Source organism: Xenopus tropicalis, chromosome 1 (genome assembly GCF_000004195.4).
Source record: "Xenopus tropicalis strain Nigerian chromosome 1, UCB_Xtro_10.0, whole genome shotgun sequence".
In the NCBI taxonomy this organism is placed as follows: domain Eukaryota; kingdom Metazoa; phylum Chordata; class Amphibia; order Anura; family Pipidae; genus Xenopus; species Xenopus tropicalis.
In genome coordinates, this window is record NC_030677.2 from 55,036,238 (window position 1) to 55,050,606 (window position 14,369).

The window sequence follows — 14,369 nt, forward strand, 5'->3', positions numbered from 1 at the left end:
ATCACCAAATCTACCATGGCAAGTGTGTGTGCACAACAGGCTAAATCACAATATGAAAAGTTGTCAGGAGCTTATGGCTTTTTTGCATATACCAGAAATAAAAAGCTACAAAAATGATAATGCATAAATTTGAAAGCTAACTGTAAAGCATCAAGCGCCAGCTGCAAGTTATTGCTAAAGAATAGGACTGATTCACTTGATTACTGGATACTACATTCTGGCTTTACTGTAAGAGCTGAGTACAAAACTAATACTTGTCAACGGGGCTTTTAGTTTAGTATTATTCACAGAATCAAAGTAAACATACAGTATGTATAACCCCACAGAGCCCTCTAGAGGACAGCTGGTGTAAGTTGCGAGTAGATGACTTGAGATTCTACAGGACTCACACAGGAACTGTTTAAATGTAAAAAATTGGAGTACTATGTAGCAAGAAGTCAATTTAAATGCATTGTCTGTCAAATTGTGCATTGTCTGATGCACTAAGAGAAAGCCATCTAGGTTTTGTAGGCAGGTGAAGAGAAGTGGATCTGCTCTCATCTACCTGCCTACAAAACACAGCTAGAGAGAAGCAAACCCTCACCTTAGTGTGCCCTTACCCTTAAGTAATGGCAATAGTCAATAGCAGTGTCAAGAGGCAAAAAATGACAAGCCAAAGTGAAATTGCAACTAGATATTTCAGTCTATTACTTCAAAGAAAGACTTAGCATAATTGACTAAAGTAACCTATAATGACATTTGCAAACTAACCTATAATGACATTTGCAATCAAATATAATAGGACTAGCAGGAACCTTGATATAGAGGACAGATAAATGACAAAGTAGAGGGCCTTATCTTCACATAATGGTACCTTAATTGCTGCAAGTGCATCATTTCGCCCACAAAGTTTCTCCTCCCTGGAAGTGCTACGGGAAATCTTCTCATTAGAAGCATCTTTTGCTGCTTGTTTTCTTGTAGATTCCAAGACCTCTCTGTGTAAAGTAGGGGGTGTCTGCTGCCTGTTCCCTGAAGTCACAAAAAGGGAATTTAGGCTCTCAGTCTTGAAATATAACTAAAATCATCTACAATTAAAAATTAGAAGCAGGACTTAAAGGAAAAGCATTTTAGCATTTTATTGGAAATTGATTAATCACAATAGTGCAAGCTAGAACGTCATATTTATTCGGCTAAATGCTTTACCATACCCATGTAAAAAGCCATAGAAGCTCCCCCTGTTTAAGATAGCAGCCACCATTTTAGCATGGTCTGACTTCACCTGCCTTCACACTGCTCCTGGAACAGCTCTAAGCTCAGATTACACACCAAAGAGGGGAGGGGGAGAGAGGAGTAAACTGAGCAGACTCGTGCCCTGCCCTGAAGGATTTTCTGAGAGCATAAAGTCTGACAAGTATACAGAATAAAAGGAAAGAAATGCAGAGTTTATTTTCACTGAGGACTCAGAACAGCAGTTCTGTAAGAGTTATGGCTGCATTCACATAGACCTAGTTTTGATAAAGATTACTTAGTTCCCCTTTATCCACAGATCTGAACCACTATATTTCTTTTTTTTTAAATGATGTTATGTGTGCAGCAACACTGACCAAACCCTCACAATACTATTCTGATGGTAAAGAAAACAAATGAAAAACCCAGTGCTTACCATATCTGTCCTACTTTTCTTACAGGTTAAAAAAAAAGATGGTAATAAAATGAAAGCAGCTCTAAGAAAGAAAGAAATTACCTCCTTCACATGCAAGGCAGGTACACATACATCACATATTTTAAATGTAAAAACAGCTACAGGGTCCAAAAGAGTAAAGGCGTGTTTTTATAAGTGCTTTGCAGTGTTAACTGACACATTCAAGAATGAGAACTAAGAAATGAGAGCTAAAGCCTAACTAAAGAAGAAATGTTGTACATTAGGTTCTGGGCTTCTGTACCAGCCCAAGGCAACCACAACCCTTTATCAGGGAAGATCTGTGCCTCCAAAAGATGCCCCCAGTAATTCCCTATTTTTGCTGCTGCTGTCAGTTACCTGAGCTTAGGGACAAACAAACAACATATAAAATATAAATGTGAATAGTAATTAATACAGATACGTACTACATGGCAGCTCAGAAACCAGTGCAATTAGCATCAGAGTTTAACGATCAGCCCTGTAGCATCAGCTTACACGACAGCTCAACCTCATTTTTGCTTGATAATTTGTGACAACCCCTAAGTTTAGCTTCCCAACAGCTGCTCAGAACACACTGAGCACATGAGTGTTTGCAGACACTTCCCAAGATGGGGAGCTCCTCTGACAGGTTGAAGTACTGGATCATTTCTTTAGGCTGATGCAGTAAGTACAGTATATTAAATTTAGCATTTTTAGGAGTTCGTTCCTTTTAATGTATGCCATGGGGGACAGATGTGAGGTCACTGTAAAATACTGTACCAGTACCAGTCCCTGACAAGATTGCTTAAATTTAGTTTAATCGAAGTACATCAAGGACAAGAAACTAAACCATTTAAAACACTCACATGCTGACACTACAAGGATAACACTGAGAAACATGATGGCACAAGGATGTATAAATAATTTACCCTCATTCTTCTTAGAAACAGTCTGAGATTCCATCTGTGGATTTGACAGATTCTTTGACAGGTGACTTACAGACATTTTACTAGGCACAGGAAGATCACAGAAGTCCGGCTGCAGTTTGGGCTCAGATAGACTCTCTGATGTTTTCAAATTTGTTTCCACAGGAAACATACACAGAACAGGCTTTTCCTTCAAAGGGCTTTCATTAGCAGTCCTTTGTTGGAGGTGAGGATCTTGCTTTGCAGGTTCCTCTTTGCCCAGATTGCTGTCTGGGCTGGATAAGTGCCTTTCATTATCCGTATCTCTGGATTCTGTAGAATTAAGGTTCAGGATCTCATTACAATCAGAGTCCTTTGGGTTAGCAGAGGGCATATCTGAGGTTTGCTGTTCACTTGCATCACACAATGTGGCAACACTGCTTGCTGTGCTGCTTGAGGATTTTTGCTTTACACTGTAGTACACCGAGCACTTGTGCTTCTTCTGAGAGTGGCTGTACGTTGCAGGACCCCTCTTGGATGCATTCTGGCTTCTGTTCTGGGGTGCTGTGACAGTCAGACACCCTCTTCCTTTTCCTTTATCAGGGGAGCTAAAGGAATCTGTGTAATTCTTGCAACTTCCCCTGAATAATGATCAACATTAGGATGATGTAAAAAGAAAATGCAAGATACAAGATAAATTACAGTGATAGCAAATACTCCATAAAATCAGCAGCACTAACTGAAAGTACAATTTTTCGTTTAAAAGGTGATATAAAACTTTACGAGAGGGGTGTCAATTTCTGCTAGCACTAAGTACAGGATTATAAATGGGAGAGGTAAACAGGGACTGCGTATGCCTATGTAGTATGTTAAAGATTAAACCTATTATAAGCAACTGATCCTTGCTATTTATTTTGTATGATCTCTAAAATGTCACAATGGCAGACAAAAGCAAAAACCCACAAGACTGCAAGGGTTTAACTTTACTGTTACTCCTAATCTTTGGTTTTGGGTTCTCTTCTGTTAATCCTGCATTCTGACTTCCCAACTGCTGCCTGGTTACTAGGGTAGTTTAGTCCTAGTGATAAGTTAGCATACACAGATAGTCTACAACATGGATACACAGGAGTAAAGAACATATGTGGTGTCACAAGCAGAAGGAACTTTGCACTACATATACTTTTTACCAATGTATTTTACATACTCTCACTAATCTGCCCATTTACCGGCACATTCACTGAAAACAAATAACTTGAATAATTACCTGAATGACTCTGAAGTGATGGTGTCCACCTGACTGGAGATTTGGTGAGATGCAGAAATTGAACAGTTTCTATGTCGTGACTTTAAAAAGTCAATTAGAATACAATGTGCATGTTGAGTGGCTATTAAAATGACGGCAAGCAGAGAGAAACTGGAAATCAGAGAGAAAAGTATTCACTTTATGCATGCACATATTAGAAGACAATTATGATATTTTAGGTGAGAACACTAAATACACAATCTGCATAAAAAGACACAAATTATTAAAAAGACAAGTTTAGGAAAAATCAAGCCCTAAGTGTAGTGGGGTAGTGACCAAACTTTAAAAAGAAAAGCTTTATATTTGTAGGCAGATAAAGGAGACTATTCAACAATATTTATCTGACTAATACCAATCACATATTGGCCAGGCCATCTGTTTGGCCTACAAGATGCTTATTTTGTTTGGAGATGACAAAATGGCAGCTATTATTAGCCATGTGTGGTTAACTCTGCAACTGTGTGAGTTGCAGTATGCAGCAACTTTTCAGCATAAAACAAACAATATTCCCTAACATTATTCCCAAATGTTATGGTGCCTACCTGACACACATCACAGTAACCTTCCAGAAAGAATTCTCCCAGCTTGGGCCTGGAACACCGTCTGCACACAGTGGGAGCAAATGGTGAGGCAGAGTCACGTTAAGTGTAAAACGAAACTCTAGATTGGAAGCACTCACAAGAGTCAACTCACGAATGACCCACGAAGATGTGAAATCTGGAATGAACCTATCCATCAAAAGAAGAAACTGGATTCAAACTTAAAATATTATGCAAGTATTCTCAAGACACTGGCTGAACATATGTTAGGAAGCTGAATTATAGTGTGGCATTAAATATTTGCTAAGGCATGCTGTTAATGATTTCTGAAAAATTCTCACACATGCAATTACGTTTCTATGCTAACTGCAGAATTCTCATCTACTAATGGCACTGCAACTATACTATGAGGATGGAAAATATAGACTTGTTTTAGGCATCAACATTAGTAAGGCAGTCAAACAGGACACTTCCTAGCTTCTGGCCAGTCTGTATTCCCACCATTTCTTACTGGTTCAGTTTTAACTCTCCATGCATCAAGGGAGAAAAAAAGTGCCGAAATATTAAACATGTGGCTTGTAACAGGGAAACAGTTTTTTACTCTTCTACAGTATTATTTAACTTTGGCAATATCCAGGTTAATGACCTAGCTATACAAACTGGGCAAAAATAATTGAAAAAAACCCTTACACAATACTGATTTCTCTAGATGAATTTTGGTTGAGAGAAAAAGCATGGCAGTCCAGCACTTCAAAACCAAAGCCTTGGCAGCTGTAACCATTAATTTTCATAGACTGTATAGTTATGGGCAGGGAACCAATGTTCTCAACTTTGAAAACCTTTGTGATTGATAAGATCTGCTTGCTTTCCTTTAGCTCTACAAAATACATAAGATGGGAAAAAAGTCAATTTTAATGATCTGAAATCAAATACATGCAAAACATTAAAGATCAGTAAGTGTACTGGAGACATTTCTCTTCCTGGTACAGGTAAACAGATGGACCACACAGCAAGGAAGTTACACTCAGGGGAATATTTTTTATAGGGCTGCTACACAAGGGAAGCATTAAGCTGCCATAAAATAATTACATATACTAAATGGCCCATTTAAAGCCACAAAAGACCTTAAAATCCTATTAATATTATAGCCTTTTAAAGGAGAAGGAACATTACAATCACTGGGGGGGTGCCAAAATGTTAGGCACCCCCAGTGATTGTAATCACTTACCTGAAACCAGGGTGCAGGCGAGTGAGCGTTCTTCATCTTACTTTGGTCTTTGTGCATGCACAGTAGAGTGAAAAGCTCATTTTTAACAAAAAAGCTGGCTTTTTCACTTGACTGTGCATGTGCAGGCCCTGTGATCGCTGAGAAAAGAGAAGGGAAGAGGATCACCTGACTGCATTTACCCCAGGCCAGTGCAGTTTTCTCCTAACAGGAGCACTGGCCGGGGGTTTCAGGTAAGTGATAACAATCACTCGGGGTGCCTAACATTTGGTACCACACCAGTGATTTAGCCTTTTCTTCTCCTTTAAAAGGAAAAAAAACATGGGTAAAGGTAGGCATTCCCTGCCCTTATACTGGCAGTTATACAAAAAACGGTGCAACTCACGTTGTCTGCAGTCCATCAGTGTTGACTCTGGTACTTTAAACCTGAGGGATCCCCCTATCCCAGGCAGTCTTCCTCCCATGCGTAACATCTCACGTGCTCCAACACCTTCCACTGTGATCATGTCTAAAATGGTCAGATTATTCCTGGAATATAAGGCAAACAATATTATTATGCCTGCAATGTCTCTGAGCGTAGGTGCAATGTATGAAAGAAGACATCAAGTAGCCTGCTAAAGGTTTATGTGTCAAACACCCCAAGTTTTTAGTGCAATAGTATAAGCAAACTAACGAATATTTCTTTTGTTTGGTTGCCCTTAAATTATAACTGCGTGTTGTAACTGGAAAACAAAAAGCCACTGCCAAAGTTTCTCATTCAGCATGCATCAGAAAGGATTGACTTACCTGATCAGTATCAGAGAGGTAACTTTTCTGTAATCAAGTGGGGTAAATATTACACCAATCTGCTGACTCTCCCAAGGTAGCAGCTGTAACTCTAGTACTTCGGTAGTGCATTCATGAGGCTCTTCGTGCTGTAAGGTACATACATAGTTACATACTCCAGTAATTCCAGAATTATGCAAATACTTTGCCAGTAACATATAAATTCTGTATCACAAGCTGCACAACTTCTGAACAGCTACTGAAGAAAAGACGGCACAGCATCACACTAGACAAGAAAGTAGTTGACAGACCTGAAGTTAAGCTGCTTGTGGTATAGAATTTACATGTAACTCAATTGAGGGAAAAGGGCGTTTTAAAGACAGAAAAAAAGGTTTTCTTTAAGGTCACATACAAAGAACCAATTATTCACAGACCAATTTCTAATAGGGAGTCTTGTCCAGTTAGTAAAAACATGGCTAACACCTACAGGAAATCATGTTTTTGTCACATACAGACTAACTAGCATAGTATCTGTTTGTATAAATTAAAAACTAGGTGGTGTCATTAGAAGTGTGTAGTCCTGAGCTGGAAAAGAAAATTACTTAAACCTGTACATATCCAAAAATGTAAAAAGAAACAAACACTAAAGAAACATTAAAGTTTCACAACAGATAAGCGAAAAAGGCAGTTTTCAAAGACTAGCATATTAATCAGCATCTCAAATTGATTTAACGATGCAGGCCTTTCCCAGTTTATTTATATAATGGATTCATCAACCAACAACAGCCCTTGACCTAGTGGAATTTAACAAGAACATACCATATTGCTGCATTCTTTCTGAAGCCTAAATTCAGCAGTTGTGACATCAAAAGCCTGCTCATTTACACCGTACCTAAGATCCAAAGCAAATATTTAGTAACAGACAATTCAAATGAGTGCTCATTTAATAAAACAAAAGCAAAAATGAATAAAGATGAATAAATAGTATATTACAGCATGCAGGGAGAAATAGATGACAATACCAGTACAACAGTGACTACAATTATTCTACACAATTAATCTACAGTGGTGTGAAAAACTATTTGCCCCCTTCCTGATTTCTTATTCTTTTGCATGTTTGTCACACAAAATGTTTCTGATAATCAAACACATTTAACTATTAGTCAAAGTAAACACAAAATGCAGTTTTTAAATGAAGGTTTTTATTATTTAGGGAGAAAAAAAATCCAAACCTACATGCCCCCTGAACCTAATAACTGGTTGGGCCACCCTTAGCAGCAATAACTGCAATCAAGCGTTTGCGATAACTTGCAACCAGTCTTTTACAGCGCTCTGGAGGAATTTTGGCCCACTCATCTTTGCAGAATTGTTGTAATTCAGCTTTATTTGAGGGTTTTCTAGCATGAACCGCCTTTTTAAGGTCATGCCACAACATCTCAATAGGATTCAGGTCAGGACTTTGACTAGGCCACTCCAAAGTCTTCATTTTGTTTTTCTTCAGCCATTCAGAGGTGGATTTGCTGGTGTGTTTTGGGTCATTGTCCTGCTGCAGCACCCAAGATCGCTTCAGCTTGAGTTGACGAACAGATGGCCGGACATTCTCCTTCAGGATTTTTTGGTAGACAGTAGAATTCATGGTTCCATCTATCACAGCAAGCCTTCCAGGTCCTGAAGCAGCAAAACAACCCCAGACCATCACACTACCACCACCATATTTTACTGTTGGTATGATGTTCTTTTTCTGAAATGCTGTGTTACTTTTACGCCAGATGTAACGGGACACGCACCTTCCAAAAAGTTCAACTTTTGTCTCGTCGGTCCACAAGGTATTTTCCCAAAAGTCTTGGCAATCATTGAGATGTTTTTTAGCAAAATTGAGACGAGCCATAATGTTCTTTTTGCTTAAAAGTGGTTTGCGCCTTGGAAATCTGCCATGCAGGCCGTTTTTGCCCAGTCTCTTTCTTATGGTGGAGTCGTGAACACTGACCTTAATTGAGGCAAGTGAGGCCTGCAGTTCTTTAGATGTTGTCCTGGGGTCTTTTGTGGCCTCTCGGATGAGTTGTCTCTGCGCTCTTGGGGTAATTTTGGTCGGCCGGCCACTCCTGGGAAGGTTCACCACTGTTCCATGTTTTTGCCATTTGTGGATAATGGCTCTCACTGTGGTTCGCTGGAGTCCCAAAGCTTTAGAAATGGCTTTATAACCTTTACCAGACTGATAGATCTCAATTACTTTTGTTCTCAGTTGTTCCTGAATTTCTTTGGATCTTGGCATGATGTCTAGCTTTTGAGGTGCTTTTGGTCTACTTCTCTGTGTCAGGTAGCTCCTATTTAAGTGATTTCTTGATTGAAACAGGTGTGGCAGTAATCAGGCCTGGGGGTGACTACAGAAATTGAACTCAGGTGTGATAAACCACAGTTAAGTTATTTTTTAACAAGGGGGGCAATCACTTTTTCACACAGGGCCATGTAGATTTGGAGGTTTTTTTTCTCCTTTAATAACGTAAACCTTCATTTAAAAACTGCATTTTGTGTTCAATTATGTTATCTTTGACTAATAGTTAACAGTTTTTGATGAGCAGAAACATTTAAGTGTGGCAAACATGCAAAAGAATAAGAAATCAGGAAGGGGGCAAATAGTTTTTCACACCACTGTATGTGTACTAAATGTATTGTTTTTTTAGTATACACAAGGTTGGACCAGCTGCAATTTGTAATTAATTCTTGTACTCATACTTGGGGGGGCAAAGTTTTTATTCACACATGATGATTTAAGCATTAGTTCCTTATCGTGGTTTGGAAAGCAGTGGTAGATAAACAGGGGTAATTTTCACTTGTGTCACAGGTCATACTTCACTTGGAATCTTGGTGAAGCTGATGGTCCTCAATTTTTTATGGATTTTTTGTTTTTTAATTTATCTTCCTATTAACTATCTACTTCATAAACATTAAGACTAGAGGGGGTCACATTACTGTAGTATATATTCTTCTTCCTGTACTACACACACACACCTACGTACTTAACGTAGTTTAGTTTTTACATAAAAATAAACAGTAGCACTGTCCATTTGTCACAGGCCTTCAATACACTCCTATGTCTGATAAATGTAGCAATTAGTATCACTGAAAAGCCATACCATTTGCTGAGCATGCTCAGAGCAGCTTGTGGATTAGGATAATGTGAGAGAGGTAGAAGTTGGACTGTCACTGGGAAGGGAGATGGATTCTTTAGAGTAACATGCATAACCTGAAGGGAAAAACATAAGTAAAAAGAAATTTAAGTATAACATTATGTAAACAATACTGTATCCTTATTCAATAGGATTTTGTAATAGTTACAAATATCTATCTAGTCTATGACAAACATGATCTATCTTGAAACTTTTAGAGGTCTAACAGGTTTAAATGACCTATAAAGACTAGCAATAAATGACAATGCTATAAGAGCATTTGTAAGTTCAGCATCATTGGCAGAAATAATTTATTTATATTTTAAAATACCTGTGGGTTGTCTGGTATGGCTTTTGGCAGACAATAACATGTATTATCTAAAGCTACACTGAGCACTGAACACTCTGTTTATAGCAAATGTGTAGTAAGTGCAGGTGCTCAGGTGGCCGTGATTTTTTTGTAGTCCCAACATGTAGAGGAAAATTCTCCAAATTCAAATGCTAGTGAAGCAACTGTATCTTAGAAACATGGCAAGGAGCACTTTCAAACAGTTTGCCATAGCAGGCAAGAAGGGCATTCTGGCCACCCCTCCTAAATGAATAAAAATGTTGCCTTCCAAGAAGTCAATGCTGCCGCGTGTGCCCACTTTAACTTTTATACAACAAGTATGGAAAGAAAAAGATCACTTTAAAATTATTCAAGATGTAAACAGTGCTATATTGCCATTCCCTTTATGGGTATCACAGAAGGCAGAAAGGATAAAGTGCATTCATACTACAAATAAGATAGGACTAAACTAAATGGGACTGCAGTAAATGTATTAAAATCCTTTTTAAATCAACAGTGCTTTTTGACTCTGTGATGTGGAGTAAAATTGCATGGAAGATTAGAAAAACATTTAAAAATGTGAAATGTCAAAAAATGGCAATTCTGATACATAATTCAGAGATTCCAGTGGTTGTGATGCCAGAGATTGGTACACTGGTACAGGAATAAGGATAATGCACTAATATAGATTTACAATTGAAAACAGTTGACATTCCATTGGTAGGGGTTTCAATTGGGTTATTTTCTGTAGCACAGACAATAGGTAATAGCAAATAGCTAGCATTTGACTTAGTTGTATAGATTGTGCTTTGTTGTGTTTAAATAGATTTAAAGGCACATATATTCCCACTGCAGAAATTTAACATTCATAAAAGTTTATAACTTTTTGTAGATGGAGTAACATTAAACTGAGAATTAGTTTGCAATTAGGGATCCGTGTGGGTAGATCCCTAATTCAGGTGCAGTAATCAGTTAAAAGAAATGTTCAAGGGATAGAAGGCACCACTTGTTTAATGACGATAAAACAAGAAGGCAATCAGGTATATTTGCGCTTTTACAGGGGATAGAGTATATTGTTTATAGTCACAGTAATGTAAGGCAACTTAGCAAACAGAAGTATGCTTACAGAGTTGTTACTTAGTGCAGTTGCAGTGAAGTTAACCACAGCACCAGGCTTAGTAATTAACTGTGGGAGAAAGGACACAGAGTGCTTCTTTCCATTGCTCTTCTGCTGTGCAGAGCCAGAGCCCTCCAAGTATTCCTTTCTGAAAATCAGGAGAATACAACTGAATGAGTACCAAGAAACAAAATGCAATAAATTGCTAATTCTTAATTATAATTCTTATTTACAGGGACACTTAAAACTTATACACTTTACACTATGTTTTAACAGAAAACATATTTGGGTTCTAAAGTCATCATATACAGCATGTGTATGGGTTACCGCCTCTTTTAGGTCCCTGTCTCAATAAAGCTTACATTTTCCCTTTGTGAATGATTAATCTCTAAATTGATATAGATTGCAGAATCTATGTTTCAGACACAGAAGTATTACAAGTGCCACAGATTCTATATTTCCAGGCCCTATTTTACCCTATGCAATCTCTATAAAGAGCTGCATGGTATATTTGTATTTAGTAAAGAATAATAATAATAATGGCATTATAATTCCGGAAGCCATTGATTCTGGTTTTTATTCCCAGCTTGCTTGTTTAAAGTTATACAACTTATGTCATAGTGTCCAACATCTGCTGCTGTTCCCTTCTCGGAACTTCGCTTAAACTCTGAGCCTTTTTTACATCAATGGAAGCAAACATATTTACCCAACATTTTCTCCACTGAGCATCTTCTGATATTTCTCATAAAGTTCTGTCCCCAGCTCATAATCTATACCCCATGCAGACATACTAAGGGAAAGGCTCTGCTGCCACCGAAGAGCTCCTCCTAAGAAAAACATATTTCCTTTAGTGCTCACCAGAACCTTGAAAAATAAATTCTAATTAGGTAATTTTAATATATGATTAAAGGGAAATTAGCTAGGAAAGAAAATAAGCTATAATAAGATGATGTAAAAAAGCTGGTGCCTATATGGGTAGGAATTAGAGTAAATTGAAAGAGAATTGTTAATCAGCACAAAGTTCATATTACAAACTATAAAGGGAAAGGAAGAAATTAATAACTGAACATCAAAACATATAGGATACATTTGTGCTCATTGTATTCACCATTGTGCTAGACTGAAGGAATAGCTGCTATGCTGGAGAAAGATCCCCATAACTTCACTGGTTAGCACTTTCTTAACTATGTGAAAATGCTGTCATTAATGAACTACAGAGTGAGATTGGCTGAATATGTTATTATAACATTACTCTGTGATTAAAGAGTAACACAAGTGTTTACCAGCATCTAGGATTCTGATAAGTGGATGTTCTCCACATTGTACGTGAATCTTTTCCTGCATGTTTCCCAGCTGAAATTTAAAAAAAAGAAAAACTTCAGCACATAATTTATGTTAAACAAGAAATTACAGTGATCCCCATAAATTTATATAAAAAAAAAAAAAACTTTAATAAAGGAAAATCTCTTAAGGAGACTGATGTCAGGAATTTTACCTTCCCTACTGACAAATGATTCTACAATATTCAACATGGACTAAAGGTTTCATGTTTAATATATACGTGACAGTGTGTTTGGTTACCCTGTCTGTTTGGCCAGTAAGTGAACAGAAATATAGGGCTTTCTGGTGTGTGAGTGCTACACAGGTGGCTGCTTCTGCCTGTATGAAAAGTGTGAGACTCTCTTGTCTATCTGCATGAAGAAGAGAAGAATATGCCTGGAGAAAAGTTGTGCTTGAGGGAAAGTTGCGCTTGCTGGTGAAGACGACTTGGAATCTGGCTGTGTGCCATGCCTGACAGAGAAAGAGAAATTAGAGAAGTTGATCTATGTGAGTAACAGGGTGTTAACCTTGTTTCAGTGTCTTAAGAAAGACAACATTCTCTCTCACTTGAAATTGTAATGTTATATTTTGTTTTGCCTTGTGAAGAAAAAGCACAATGACCATGTTTTGTTGTGAGGAATAAAATAAAGGCAAAGTCTTGATTTCAGCATGTTTAGTTCCCTTGTTGTTCTCTGCTTGCCTACCATTATAAATGCTTACCTTTCTACAAAATAATATACATAAACCTATATATACATACAAGAGCTCTCTAGTATTATGTTCATATTGGATGAAGTGTTAATGCTAAACGCATAATTAATTCAAACTAGGCCCCTGTATGTCAAATGGTACCTTAGAAAATGCAGACTGAATGTGCACAGGAATCTTAAACGTGACACCCAAAGAGGTGCCAATCAGAATGTATGTTAGGTAGTTCAATGGGGTATCTTTGGCATGAATCTTAAATGTAAACACCGTCCAGCAACCAGAAGGCAATGCCAACAGTCTGGTAAAGTTAAGGATCTATAAAAATAGAACAAAAAGCAAAATATTATTTTACAAGCCTTGAGCAAAAAATTAAACTAGCATCATGTTCGTAGAAATAATCCATTACAAACAACTAAACTGGATTATTCTTAAAGATGCTTTGTTAATTCTAAATTCTAATTTACAACCCAATGAAGTCCACAAGACAATTTAGGTGTCAAAGAATTGCAGGATTAAAAGTGGTGTATAAAACAGTTTGGCCACTGGAGAGCAGTATTTGATATGTTTCAGGATTTGATGAGCTGGGGGTGGTGGGGGTTGATGGTAGTAGTTGTGAAAAAAAAAACATAATGTGCTTCCCAATTTTGCTGTAAAAAATAACTATACACCAATGAGACTATACTTTTTAGAGGTTTAATAGAGGACTCTAGTGTTTTGCAATTATTCTTCTGGCATTTAAATATCACCTTTTAATAAGGAAAAAATTATACCATGGCACAACAAAGCCTTTTTGGGCACCGTCATCTGTCATGACTTTTGATGAAGTTAACACGACACTATAATGTAGCATTTTTTTTTTACTTTTTTTTTAACAGCATTGACAGGCAAACAAGGGTGTTTTGATTGTCACTGCTCTCCATCAAAGAACAGCACATAGTTAACAAAATACTCTAATAAAGGCAAGGCATACCAAATACATATTTATCAGGGGTTATGAAGCTGTGTAAACATACCTTTAATAAGCCCTCTTTTCCCTGTGCCACTGAAACTTCTGACAGAGATATATGAAAGCTGAGGTTATTTTCAAGCCATATTGACCATAAACCAGCAGGTTCCTGAAGCGGTTGCATAAAAAATGATATGTTTGACAGATCCAATCCAAGATACCTATGGAGAAAAATTTATATTAACATCGATATTTATGTGACATCCCACACCTGTTTTAGAATATCATTGGCAAGAACTATTGCCAATTCCTATTAAATTCCCGTTAATATTATTTTCTAGAGTGCGCCATGTTTCTTATGTAATAAAGGTGTTCTGAAGTCTTCAGAAAAACAGGGTTTGGTGACA

General features: G+C 37.5%; 1 protein-coding gene across 3 annotated transcripts in view; it reads right to left on the reverse strand.

Moving 5' to 3' along the window:
• Positions 1-14,369, reverse strand: part of tmem131l (transmembrane 131 like) — a 62,493-nt gene that overhangs the window by 10,782 nt on the left and 37,342 nt on the right. For 2 of the 3 annotated variants that reach the window (XR_004220960.1, XM_002933479.5), the window contains exons 13-26: positions 14,030-14,183; positions 13,161-13,331; positions 12,272-12,341; positions 11,695-11,815; positions 10,998-11,136; positions 9,511-9,620; positions 7,196-7,268; positions 6,398-6,525; positions 5,997-6,139; positions 5,077-5,263; positions 4,390-4,575; positions 3,809-3,958; positions 2,569-3,185; positions 854-1,008 (exon numbers count right to left, since the gene is read on the reverse strand). Coding sequence is in view for 2 of the 3 variants with exons in the window: in XM_002933479.5 (XP_002933525.2) it covers positions 854-1,008; positions 2,569-3,185; positions 3,809-3,958; positions 4,390-4,575; positions 5,077-5,263; positions 5,997-6,139; positions 6,398-6,525; positions 7,196-7,268; positions 9,511-9,620; positions 10,998-11,136; positions 11,695-11,815; positions 12,272-12,341; positions 13,161-13,331; positions 14,030-14,183 (2,404 nt within the window). In the remaining variant the exon portion in view is untranslated. The remainder of the gene's footprint in view (positions 1-853; positions 1,009-2,568; positions 3,186-3,808; positions 3,959-4,389; positions 4,576-5,076; positions 5,264-5,996; positions 6,140-6,397; positions 6,526-7,195; positions 7,269-9,510; positions 9,621-10,997; positions 11,137-11,694; positions 11,816-12,271; positions 12,342-13,160; positions 13,332-14,029; positions 14,184-14,369) is intronic. The other variant, XM_012955618.3, reaches the window with a different exon arrangement.